This window comes from Aquarana catesbeiana, linkage group LG01 (genome assembly GCF_042186555.1).
Source record: "Aquarana catesbeiana isolate 2022-GZ linkage group LG01, ASM4218655v1, whole genome shotgun sequence".
Lineage (NCBI taxonomy): Eukaryota > Metazoa > Chordata > Amphibia > Anura > Ranidae > Aquarana > Aquarana catesbeiana.
Window position 1 is genome coordinate 329,214,716 of NC_133324.1, and position 13,261 is coordinate 329,227,976.

General features: G+C 40.5%; 1 protein-coding gene across 5 annotated transcripts in view; it reads right to left on the minus strand.

Moving 5' to 3' along the window:
* The window catches only part of ZNF219 (zinc finger protein 219), an 85,123-nt gene that overhangs the window by 15,144 nt on the left and 56,718 nt on the right, over positions 1 to 13,261 (minus strand). For 4 of the 5 annotated variants that reach the window (XM_073631173.1, XM_073631156.1, XM_073631165.1 and 1 more), the window contains one exon: positions 4,753 to 6,563. In XM_073631173.1, the coding sequence (XP_073487274.1) occupies positions 4,753 to 6,517 (1,765 nt within the window). In that variant the 5' untranslated portion in view covers positions 6,518 to 6,563. Of the gene's footprint in view, positions 1 to 4,752; positions 6,564 to 11,171; positions 11,238 to 13,261 lie in introns of those variants that run through there. The other variant, XM_073631182.1, reaches the window with a different exon arrangement.

Consider the following 13,261-nt stretch of genomic DNA (forward strand, 5'->3'; position numbering starts at 1 on the left):
GCTTGATTGGTCAACAAACTCGCCTGACCTGAATCTGTGGGGTATTGTCAAGAGGAAGGTGAGAGACACCAGACCCAACGATGCAGATAAGCTGAAGGCCGCTTTCAAAGCAACCTGGGCTTCCATAACACCTCAGCAGTGCCACAGGATGATCACCTCCATGCCACGCAGCATTGATGCAGTAATTCATGCAAAAGGAGTCCCGACCAAGTATTGAGTGTATACTATACTGTACATACTTTTCAGTAAGCCAATATTTCTGTATTAAAAATACTTTTTTTTAAAATTGGTCTTATGTAATATTCTAAATTTTCTGAGATACAGAATTTTGTGTTTTCGCTGTAAGCCATAATCATCAAAATTAAAAGAAAAAATGCTTGAAATTTATCACTCTGTGTGTAATGAATCTATATAATATATGAGTTTCACGTTTTGAATTGAATTATTGAAATAAATTAACTTTTTGATGATATTTACATTTCTTGAAATGCACCTGTACATTTTCAAAATAACGTCTTTGTGTAAACAGGCTATATGGGCCATAGTTTCCAGACGTGCTTCCAACCCCTCCAACATATTTTGATCCTAAATTTTTCTTGCTCTAATTAGTTCCCTTATGTTTAAACAAATCCTTTGAAAGTTCACTGAATTTTTGGCAGAATCAACAGGTATTTTTTGCTGCTGAAACTGTCCTTTGACTTTAAAAAAATGAATGTAGCCACAATGTCTAAGGACTGGTAAGCTGCAATATATTACATATTTTCCTTAGATTTAAATATACTTTAAGGTCATTCTGAAGGTAAAGCTACTAATACATAAGCTAAAGAAGGTTCCCTTAATCAGACTTGCATTAAGGTCTGAAGGGATGCAGTACCTACATCCTTGCAATTTATTGGTCTAGTCATGTTCACACCAGCCCTTAAAGTGTATGTAAACCAAATAACTAAAGTCCCATATAGGCTTTAACATGTTAATGTCATTTTGAATGTCATTTTCCATTTTTTAAATCTGCAGGAAAAAATACCTGATGATCCTGCCATGAAGCTCCCTGTTTAGTCACTTACCGTTTTAGGGTGAAAATTCCCTATCCCTGACCCCTAATTGTTCCCCCTGTATTGTCACTCTGCCATATGGGCTTCTGATGGAGACTACAAGTGGCCATTTCAAAACACATTATGTGCGCTGGGTCCACTGTTGTCACAATCAGGAAAACCAATCCTGGGCAATCACATGCAGCTACCGCTAGAGTGCATACTTGTAGAGAGGAAGTGGCTGCAAAGAGGCTGCAGGGCATTGGCAGTACTGACATTCAACAAAGGGTGTGTTTTAGTTTTATTTAATTAGGGTTTACATCAACTTTAACCGCTTCAATACTGTAGGACGTCCATAGGTTGAAGTGGTTATATCGGGATGATGCCTGCATCTGCAGGCATCATCCCAGTATCAAAATTTTTCGATCAAGGAGCCCAGAACTATGCGACCGGCGGCGATGACATCACTGCACAGAGAGAGAGGAACTGACATTCCTCCCTCTCTGTGACCCTGGAAACAACAAAGTGATTTCATCACTTTCGGCTCTGTTTACCTGACCGAAAGCAGCCGACTAGACTGTACTGATCGGCTGCATTGGAGGCCAGAGGAGAGATTTGGGGTGTAATAGACCCTAGATCTATTACACTCCAAACCTGTCACGGCCCAAGCTGTTACATGGGATGTTGTTCATCCCATGGGATAACAAAGTTAATATTAGAAAAATAGTGTAAAAAAAAAAAAAAGTTTTGGATGAAATACATAATAATAATAATAATAAAAAATTTAAAGTGCCCCCGCCCCTCCATGCTTACACGCAAATGCAAACACATATGTAAGTCCTTCACGCATATGTAAACAGTGATCACACCACACATGTGAGGTATCACTGTGAACATCAGAGTGAGAGCAATAACTCTAGTGGAAGACATCCTCTGTATCTCTAAACTGGTACCCCGTAAAGTGGCATGTTGCATATGGAGAATTTTAGGTACCGTAGTTTGGAGCAATTCCACAGGCGTCCCGCAATTTTAAAGCGTGACATGTTAGGTATCTATTTACTTGGCGTGACATCATCTTTTAAAGTCTACCAAAACCCAGGACCCTTACGAATTAGACCTTCTCACAAGAGATGGGTCTCAGAGCATGGAGCCGCAGTCCTCCCCCCCTCCCCCCTTAACCTTCCCTTCTTTGCTCTCATTTCTGCACCTTTTTCACTACTCTTTTCTAATCCCCCCCCCCTCTTTTAATAACATTTAATTAAGGGGTTTCTAATTTTGTTTCAATAATTATATTGTGTTCTTCATTTATACTCGATGATACATTACCAATTAGTCCATTTTAAGAGAAGCCCACACGGCAGGAAGAGCTAGGCTCCCCCAATAGTCAGATGAGGAGCTAGTTCTCCCTCGTGGGTGAATCAAACTTTAAGGCTTAGGAGTTGACTTATATATTAGGTCATGGTTTAAAATTCCTACGTAAGAAAGGCTTACAAGCCATACCTACCTAAATAAAAATGTTATAGGTTACGTAAGTAGACAATAACGGTCTAAGTTAGCTATAAGTGACGAAATCATATAATATGTTATATTATTTAATGTGTGACTCCCTAAACATGTTATATCTTCCATAATATAAAGTCAAGATTTCTGTTCATTGTATTATAAAACTCTAATAAAAATGATTGAAACATAAATTCTACCAAAAAAAATGGGTGTATTGGGTTGGTGTGCAATAAAATTCATTAAAGTGTATTTTTTCCAAAAAAAAAAAAATTGCGTTTGAAAAAGCGCTGTGCAAATACAGTGAGACATAAAAAATTGCAACACCCATCATTTTATTCCATAGGGCCGCTGCTAAAAAAAAAAATATATATAATATTTGGAAATTGTAAGTAATTTTCTAGCAAAAAAAGTAGGATTTTTACATGTATGTGTGAAGTGCGAGAATTGCCCCGGTATTGAACTGGTTACGTAAGCATGAATGCAGCACAATTTATTTTGGAGGATTTGCTGGGCAATTATCATTCGCCTATGGTGGCAGGCAGATGTCTGATGGCCAACCACCAATTGTTCTCCACCAAAATAAACACGGCCGGCAGCATCTGCCCGTGATGCTCTCCTTCTTTCTCCCTCCCTCTGTACTGACAAAAAAAAAAAACATACTAATTTGGCAGAGCTGTGCTTGCACATTTATGGAATGCTCTGCATCCCTTAGAAGGCCCTGAGGATATTCACTAAATTCTACTTTATTTTATTCTCATTTTTGGTTGCTTTTAAATGTTATTTGTGTTATGACAGTATGGTACATTTCAATAGCGAAAATACTTTATTGCAACATTATTCTAAATGATTTTAATTCTTTGAGTTTCAATGTATTACTGTTAACATACTTTTTATATATTTCTTATATATAATGCACTGGCAGACACAAACACGCATACGTACTCTTTCTACTGTTTCTCACTCTCCAGGCTTAAAACCTTTGGGGAACTCATTGCATATATATATATATATATATATATATATATATATATATATATATATATATTTATTACACACACACACGTGTCTTTTATTGGTTTAAAAAAATTATGGGTAATGGAAGCGTTTTAATTCAAGTATATCCAATTATGTTTTATAAATTTGCATATTTACAATTTGTAAACATTTTATTATCTCATTTTTTTTCTTTATCACCAACTGATAGGATCAAAAGCCATAAATTAGATCTTCTTCATGTTTTCTTTTGACTAGACACATTGTCCCAATAATTTGCACAACTATTACATAAAATACTATAATGTATGCATTAGTGCAGGCCTACTTTCTTTCGCCCTCTTTCAAGCTGCATACCACCTGGTGAAAAAGGGAAATTGCTTGGCACAAATCAGGCATAACTACTAGGCACAATTGTCAAAGCATATAAGACCATCCTTAGAGCCCAAATCACTATCAGACATAGTACATAGAGTTTAAAAACAAACAAACTGCTTCTTTGCACAGGTAATTTCAAAAGCAAGGAAGTAAGTATAAGCCATGTTATGCAATAGTGAAAATATAGGACTATAATTAATGCAGTAAATATTCCCAAATGAATGACTTAGGCCACATAGACAAAAACAAATAGTCAACAGGATTCTCTGATTAGTGGAAGCCTTCAACACAAATTATGTCAAGAAACTCATTACATTTATAATTTTAGTTTCACTTCATTAATATTAATTGTGAAGACATTTCCAGTATAGATAGGAGGGGGCTAGAAGTGACTAGAGGTGAAACACTGCTTATGTTCATTTTTTCACTCCTCCGTAATGTTTGTACATAATAACCCTGAGCAATAATCAGTTCTATGTGATTAAATAAGCTAATTTAAGGCTCCGTTCACATCTAGGCGTTTTTCTGCTCTAAGCCTCAGCTCTAAAAAAAGCCCAACAAGACAAATCCCATTAATTTCAATGGCCCCTGTTCACATGTGAGTGTGAGTCATCTAAAGAAAAACGCCCGTCACTCCAAAAAAGTACATGAGGTTTGTTTTTGGCAGATTACATGCGTTTTACTGCTTTTACATTGGTGATCTTTGAACTTCAAAATGCCTGTACAAAAACGCTGCATAAAACCCCCCAAAAAATGCCCGTAATATAGCAACACCTAGATGTGAACAGAGCCTAAATAAGTTGGAACGAGTGTCTGGTAAACAACATAGCAAGATGCATATTCTTACCTGGAAAACCCACTGTTTTCAGTACAATTCCAGAAGAGCCCTGTGGTAACATAACCTTAGACGAGGCTCCCTCTCCAACTGATGTACTCAGCGTCTGCCCTCTTGCAGATGCTCCTGCTCCATCATGTTCACTATCACCACTCTGCATTGCTCTTGCTGTAGCCTGGAGCATCTGGGAACAGGTAGCATCCCCGGGAGGAGGCAATCTCAGTAGGAGACCAGAATAGAAATTTTGATATCCAAGGAGTCTGGAAGATGAGGAAGATGATGGGGAATTTGAAGTGGTGGTATGGGTGGACTGAGAAGGTTGATGTGCAGGGGGTTCCTGCCCTCCTACCCCTTTTATCTTGCCAAGATGGACCTTCATGTGGTTTTTCAGGAACCATGACTCCTTGAAGCATCGTCCACAAACTGAGCATCGATGGTCAAAGGAGTCCTTATGCTTACGCATATGGCCTTTTAGGAACCAGGACTGGGTGAAGCTCTGGGAACAAACCTCACATTTAAACTCAGCAGGAGGTGGGGCAGGAGTTGGAGTTGGTGTCGGTGGAGGTGGAACAATCTTGGGTCGCTGAGGAGCTGAATGTCTCCTCTCAACATGAACTATTAGTTCCCCCTCCTGAGATGCTGCAAAGTCACAGAGGTGACATTTATAAGGCCTGTGGAGTATTCTGAGGTGGCGTTCCAGTTCAGCTGCCTTTCGAAATTTACCTTTGCAGAAAGGACAAGGATGACGAAGTGTGGGATGTGTAGCTGGAATGGACAATAAAGGGACTGGCTCCTGCACATCTTCTGTAGCTGAATTTGCTATTACAGGGGAACTTGGTTCTTTCGGATGCTGGTGCCCCAGCAGCAATGGCCTTTGTGAGTTTGTCTCAAAATGAGTCTTGTGTCCTCCACGACCTTGTGCAAGGTTTCCACGCACCCTGTGGGTACTTGCATGAAGTGCTAGAATGCTGATAAAACGGAACTGCTTCCCACATATCGTACATGGAAATTGACGGGACTTGGAGCTTGAGCCATCAGAAAAACCATTGGAATGGCGCTGAAGATCCAGTTCTTCATCAGCAAAAGAAATCCCAAGCAGGGAAGAAGGGGCAGGTAGAGATGCAGGTGGGGGTGAAGGAGAAGGTGATGTCTGAGATGGTGAAAGGGAAGATGGAGGAGGAGATGGTGAAGTTGGAGGCAGTGAGAATAATGGACAATTGTCAGAATTTTGTGGGGAGAGTGGAATAGTTGTTACACTGGGAGAGCCCGGAGGTGTAGACGTAGCAGAAGAGTCAGCTGGTGGGCACACAGAAACTGGAGATGGAGAACGAGAGACTGGAGGAGGGGATTCAGATGGTGGAGGGGGAGAAAGAGCACTTAGAGGTGGACTTGGAGCAACAGGAGGAGGACAGAAACTAACTCTTTGAGGAGAAAGGCTTTCAGGAGGGGCACACGGTGAGACAGGAGAGGGGGAAACTGAAGAAGTGAGAGGGAGAAAAGTTGCTACAGGACTTATACAAGGTAAAGGTGAAGACTTTGATGGAGAATTCTGACAAGGGAGAGACAGGTTTGTGATATGAGGAGGAGGTGAAAGAGAAGCAGAAGAGGAAGAAATATGAAGAGGTGATGGTGGGCTTGGAGGGGAAGCAGGTTGAGGAGATGTGGGGGATATGATCTGTTCAGAAATAGATTGTGCAGGTGATGAAGGATTCATATGAGAAACAGGAGGAGACTGAGAAGGAAGGGTTTGAGTGAGAAGAGGTGGAGCAGAGTCCATTGCTAAGATATCTCAATGGGTCTCTCCTGGGATGTTGGTTATTCTCCTAATCAAAGATAAAACACAAAAAAAAAAAAAAAAAAAATAATCAGATGTTTTAGGTATATCAGATGTTGGGAGGTGTGTTTTTAAGGAAAGCATTTACATTTATTCAGAAACATTGTTTTTCTCATACACAACAGAACATGTAAAGTGGAAGTTCACCCCAGAATTATTCTATGTACATTAAACAACCACATAACAAATGTACCTTGATAAAATTCATTGCACTCTGTTTAACTTCCGTCTGCTCTCTGGTTGTCCAGTAATTTGCATTGAAAACTGCCCAGCATTTACCAGTGACAGCATGCAACTCACAGAGTTGCATAGCCCCTTTGTGTAATCTATCTTTGACAGCATCAGGGCACAGAGGAAGCATTTCCAAGTCCGGCTTTGCAATCACATTATGTAGACAAAATGAAGCGGGTGAGCAACACATAGGGGGAGAATTACTAAAACCGATGCACACAGAATCTGGTGCAGCTGTGCATAGGAACCAATCAGCTTCTAACTGATTGCCTCTAGTTTGTTCAATTAAGCTTTGACAATATAGAAATCAATCGGTATCTAGATTTTAAACAGATGTACCAGATTCTGCATGCACCAGTTTTAGTAAAGCTCCCCTTAGGCCCCTTTCACACATGCGGACCGTATGTCCGTATTTCATCCATCCGTTTTCGGATGAAATACGGACATACATGCATCCCTATGGGATAGCGGGTGTCAGCGGATGTACATCCGCTAACACCCGATGTTGTCCGGCTCCGCTCTCGTCCGATTCTGCGGATGGAAGAAAATCCTATTTTTCTATCCGTCTGCAGAGCGGATCGGATGAACACGGACAGACGGTCCGTGTTCCTCCGATCCCCCATAGGGGAGAGCGGAGATCTGACAGGGCGGTCCCTGCACAGTGTGCGGGTCCCGCCCTGTCATCTGCCTGCTCAGCTGGGGAAAGCGGAGCGATCCCCGCTGAGCAGCGGATAAACACGGGGCGGATCAACACGGATCCGTCCCGTGTGAAAGGGGCCTTACAAGTTGCAGTTTCCAAACTGATGTCATACATCCCAAGAGGCTTTAGGAGGGGAAGAGATTTTTTCTCAGCTAAGGACACCCTCCTGTATGCAGGCCTGGCCTAAAGGCGGATTCCAGGAAGTAAATGGTACATGAATTATCTGCCCGTACTCAAGATGGCCATGGCTAGAAATGCTGTGTTTTTTTTAAGTGATTTCTCAGAATAATTAAGCATGGAGCTACAGATGGATGGGCGAGTTTGCTTGGAATGTTAAAATATTTGAATATTAAAAATAAATGAAATAGCATTTTCTTTGCTCATATGAAGTTTATTTCCGCTTTAAGGGGATGTGAAAACTTTTTCAAGACCAAATGCATTCAAGGAGTCAATAAATAACACCTTTTTTGGCTGAATAATAAAGCATTTGTGGATCCATCTAAAGACACTGACTTTATACTACTATACCAACAAGATCATTAGAAACATTAAAACATTTTAACATAGCTGATCAGTTAGTGAAAACAAGGTAGGTTACATATACAATTTGTGTGAAGCCCTGTGATATGTTAGACAGTTTATATGCTCCCTCATAAAAATACAACTGTCAGTTACTAACTACTTCCCACCTGGCCAATGTAGATAAACGGGGGGGGGGGGGTTCTAGGAGGACGTGCAGATACAGCTCTCGGGGTGTGCAGTGGCGTGATCTGTGAATGCAGTTTCAACTGGACACAGCAGATCATAGTGCTTCGTACTGGCCCACTGTGGTTGGTCCAGGTACCATGTGATCACTGTGACCAATCACAGCGATCACACGTCCACTAGTAAATAACTGTCATGAATGGAATCCATCTATGATAGCATTGTTTACCATTGTGATCTCTGTGATTAGTCACAGTGATCACGTGGTACAGAGGCCATGTACCATGTGATAGCTGTAGCCAATCACAACAGTAATAAATCATGAATTTCATTCATGGATTTTAGGCCCCTCTGTGTGGCTAGGTCAGTGATTCTCAAACTGTGTTCTGCGGAACGCGAGGTCTGCAGGTGTGCCGTGGGAGTTTTGAAAAATATTTAAAATTACTAGCGTTTTGAAACCTTCGAAAATTATATGGTAAATCAATGTCGCAAAAGTTAAAAAAGTAACATATATAAAAACACAATTTCTGTCAGTCTGTCATTCATTGGTTGCTTTCGTAAAGCAACACTTGTGCGAAATCTCGGGAGAACTCGATCACTCTAATTATATTATAATAATAGAGACCGTTCGATTCCAACTTTGGTGCTTATGAATAAAGTTTGTTCATTGTTTAGCGATGGAGAAATACTTAAAGCGGGGTTCCACCCAAATTTTGAACATTATCTCTATGCATTCTCTTCCTTGCCTAGATGCTGACATGCTGTGTAAAAAATTTTAAATCGCCGTAATTACCTTTTTTTTTCTAATCTTCTTAACACTTCCTGGTTTTCCTCCCATGGGAGTAGGCGTGTTTCTAGCCTCTCCCAGACCTCCCACAGTCCCCTGGGAGCTAGTCTCAGGCTTCCCAGCATGCATTGTGCAACAGCGTCATCACAACATCTCGGTGAATGCTGGGAGCACAGCATTCACCGCATCCAGGAAATACATGCTTGTGGGCTTCAAATGCCCACAATGAAGATGGAAACCGCCTTCAGTGAATTTTATAAGTTATTCTTCACAACAAAATCAGACACAGGTGGACTTATTACACAGAACATGTGAGTAGATAATCATGAGAAGAAAAGTTTGTGAATGAACTCCAAAAAAAAAAAACAATAGATAGGTGGACCCCCGCTTTAATCAAGTCTGGAACTCTGAAAGAGAGAACCTGTTAAATGAAAAGCAAGCGAAAGTAAAACTAAATATTTATGTAAAAATAAATCTTCTTAATCACAAAAATTGATAAATCTTTTCAGGTGTGCCTTGAAAATTTTTAGATCTTTTTGGTGCGCCGCAAGACAAAAAAGTTTGAGAAATACTGGGCTAGGTTGTGAAAAAAGCTCACACAAGTGGTACCCCATACTAAGTAGGAATAACAGAATGTGTTTTGGGGTGTATGCCTATGATGTGTGTTAGAAATATCTTATAATGGACAACTTTGGATAAAAAAAATACATTTTCATTTTCTTTCCTGTTTTATCCAAAACCTTGTGGCAAAAAATTTACATTTTCAAAAGACTCATTATGCCTCTTAGGTCATCTGTGGGCGTTTCCACTGTCCTGTTGCTCCAGGGCCTCAGAAAATGTGATAGGTAGTCAAGAAATTAGATGCGTAATTTATGCTCCTTGAAAGCCCAAAGGCGCTCCTTGGATTTTGGGCCCCTCAATGCATCACACATGTGGTATCCCCATACTCAGAAGGCATAACAGAATATGTTTTGGGGTGTAATTCTAATTATGCTTATGCTGTGTGTGAGAAATAATCTGTTCAAATAACTTTGTAAAAAAAATATATTTTTTATTTCTCAAAAAATTTTTCTCAAAAAAAAAATTTAAAAACTTAAAAAAAACTCATCATGCCTCTTACTAAATACCTTGTACTGTCTACTCTCCAAAAAGGGGTCATTTGGGGGGTATTTGTACTGTCCTGGCATTTTAATGTCTCAAAAAATAAGCAGTCAGTACATCCGGACTGATCAATTTTCAAATATACTGTATATATCATAGTTTGTAGACTCTATAATTTTAGTCACACAGACTAAATAATACACACTGATGTGGGTTATTTTTACCAAATAAATGTAGCAGATTGCATTGCAGCCTCAATTTATGAAGAAAGATTATTTATTTGCAAAGCAATCTTACGTATTTTTTCATTTATATAGCCAAAAATCCAGTGGTGATTAAATACAACCAAAAGAAAGCTCTATTTGTCTAAAAAAAATGATATAAATGTAATTTGGGTACAGTGTTACATGAGTGAGTAATTGTCATTCTAAAAAAACACAAATTACATAAACTTCCTTTTAGCAACAGTGACTTTTTCTGTGCAGTTTTTTTTTTCTACATGTATTGTCCAGTACAAATGTACTGTATGTATATGCTTACTCCTACAACAGACATCCCTGCTTTGGCTGGATGAAACTATCCTAAAATCCTACCAAATAACTGTTATTTGCAACCCTGGCACAATAAAGGAAACCTGACCTAACAAAGTATGTTATGTAGGCTACCATTGCTTGAGCTCTCCTTCTGAAAATACTAGTCCCTTGGCTCTCATGCTTATCCAATGATTTCACTGAGACTGACAGAATAATTAAAATCTAGTAATATTTTTAAGGGTTTTTGTGTTTGAAATTTAGCATTAACAATCTACAAAAATACACCAAAAACGTAACAAAAGATTTAATTCCAAGTATAACAAAGCGTTACTTTTTTGCAAACTCTTTAAAATCTGTAGTCTGCAGTAATGCAGCTTCAATAAGAAAACAGAATTGTTCAAAAAAGCATGTCTGGGTCACTAAAAATAGTGACATTTTATGCAAAATATTTGTTGTTAAAGTGTAAGAGAATGTTTGGCACAGTTATCATTTAAATGTTCCCCCTTCTTCCCAAGCAACCCTTCCAAGTTTTATACATACCTGTCTTTGCTGTGCGGCCTGATGGGCACTGCACATTCTCCTCATTGGGACAGGCTCCACTCAATCCTACAGAGGCAAAGGCAAGTCTATTATTCTTCCCAGCAGTGGAAGGCCTTTCCACAGGAATGAATAGAGATTCTTCTACGAATGCACCAAAGAAAGCAGAACATGACTAGGGGACTTTCAATGCACTGACTGAGATTCCCAAGCAGGCTGCACATTGAAGATTTTGGAGGTTTTTAGGAGAGGGGTGTATACTTAAAAGGGAGAGTTGTTGGGGTAGACATTGAAGGCTAGGTTCACATAAGCCCATGCTCTGAAAAGAGATTCACATTGGAGCTAATGCGCTGCAACCACGACATGCCATGTTAAATTTGCCGTGGCCACAAAGCACAACATTGCAGCTGTGACACATAAATGCAGGACTGTTGTGCGCTTCCTATTCATTTATCGGTGCAGCTGAGGTTGCAAAGAAAGGGACTGACTCACCTCCTGCATTAACCCCGCACTAGCACACAGCCACAGGTCCTAAATTGGCAGATGTGGGTAAACAGCCCTGAATGCACACTGCCTTTGTTCTGGGCTGGAAAACCTGCACTCACTCGCCTGTCAAATTAGGACCTGTGGCTGTGTTTGTATAGCTACTGCATCTTGGTAGTAGGCTGCATGCACACAGCTCCAACCACATAAAGAAACCACTGATTCCACAGCATCCATGTGAATGACCCCCAATAACTCATTCACACACATAACTTTAACTGGAATTTTGTTTTGATTCTGTCCACTAATAATGATTTTAGCGTATTTGATATTTTTGTATTTTTGGGGTCGGCCCTGTCAGGGAGGCTGTACGGAACCCTATGGTTTCCAACACCAGCCCTGTATGAACAGACCCCTCTGCCTGTACTTTTTTTTTTTTATTGTAAAAGGAGCCTCAAAGGGGTTGTAAAGGTTCGTATTTTTTTTTAAAATAACAAACGTCATACTTACCTCCTCTGTGCAAGAGTTTTGCACAGAGCGGCCCCGATCCTCCTCTTCTGCGGTCCCTTAGCGGTGCTCCTGACTCCTCTTCTTCTCGAGTGCCACCGCGGAGAGCTGCATTCCATGGAGGGCACTTGTGTGGGCGCGCTCCCAAGTCCTGCTGCTGCGTCCATTGACACAGATAGCAGGACTCGGCCCTGCCCCCCAGGTCACTGGATTTGATTGACAGCAGCAGGAGCCAATGGCTCCCACTGCTATTAATCTATCCAATGAGGACCCAAGACAGCGGCTGGAGCTGCTGTGCTTGTCCTCATTGCTGGAATGATCGGGTTCAGGTAAGTAAAAGGGGGACTCTGGGGGGGCTGCTGCACTACAGAAGATTTTTCACTTTAATGCATTGATAACCCTCGAGGGTTTACAACCTCTTTAGGCTCGGTTCACACTTGTGCGATGCTGAAACCCTGCAAATCCACTGCGGGTTCCCGCATAGTACCCGACTCGCATGGCAGTTCACACTGCCATATGCAAACTGCTGGGAGTGTCAATACAATGTTAATGACACCCCCATTTCAGCTCGCATATCGCACTGCGAACTGACAGTTCGGACATGAATCAGATCGTGCGAGTTTGGTCCGAATGCAATGCGATATCAACCATACTATCTGTATGGCTGAAATTGCATTGCACGGACATTGCATGTGATTTGCACTGCAGTGCAGTGCGAATCACATGCGATCTCGCACAATGCACAAGTGTGAACCAGGACTTAAGGTTAACTGCACTAAAATTACAGTTACCCTTTAAAGCCTTACTCCAGCAAAGACTGCATACCTCTGTTATGCTTTTATTGCTTTCTGTTCCCATGTTGTGGAGATTTGTCCTTACTTCCTGTCTATTTGACCAGTGTCAGAAGGATGTGAAGTGACAAGTAATCCCCCCCAACAAGAACTCTGACAACAATAGCAAGTTTTTTTATGTATTTTTTATTAGTAGAGTGGAGAAGGGTTACAAATATAGCAATTAAAATCCTTCTCTACTCTAACCCAACATTGTAAAAAACCTGCAGCATTCTCATCATTTATGGGGTACTAATGAAGCAATAATTGGGA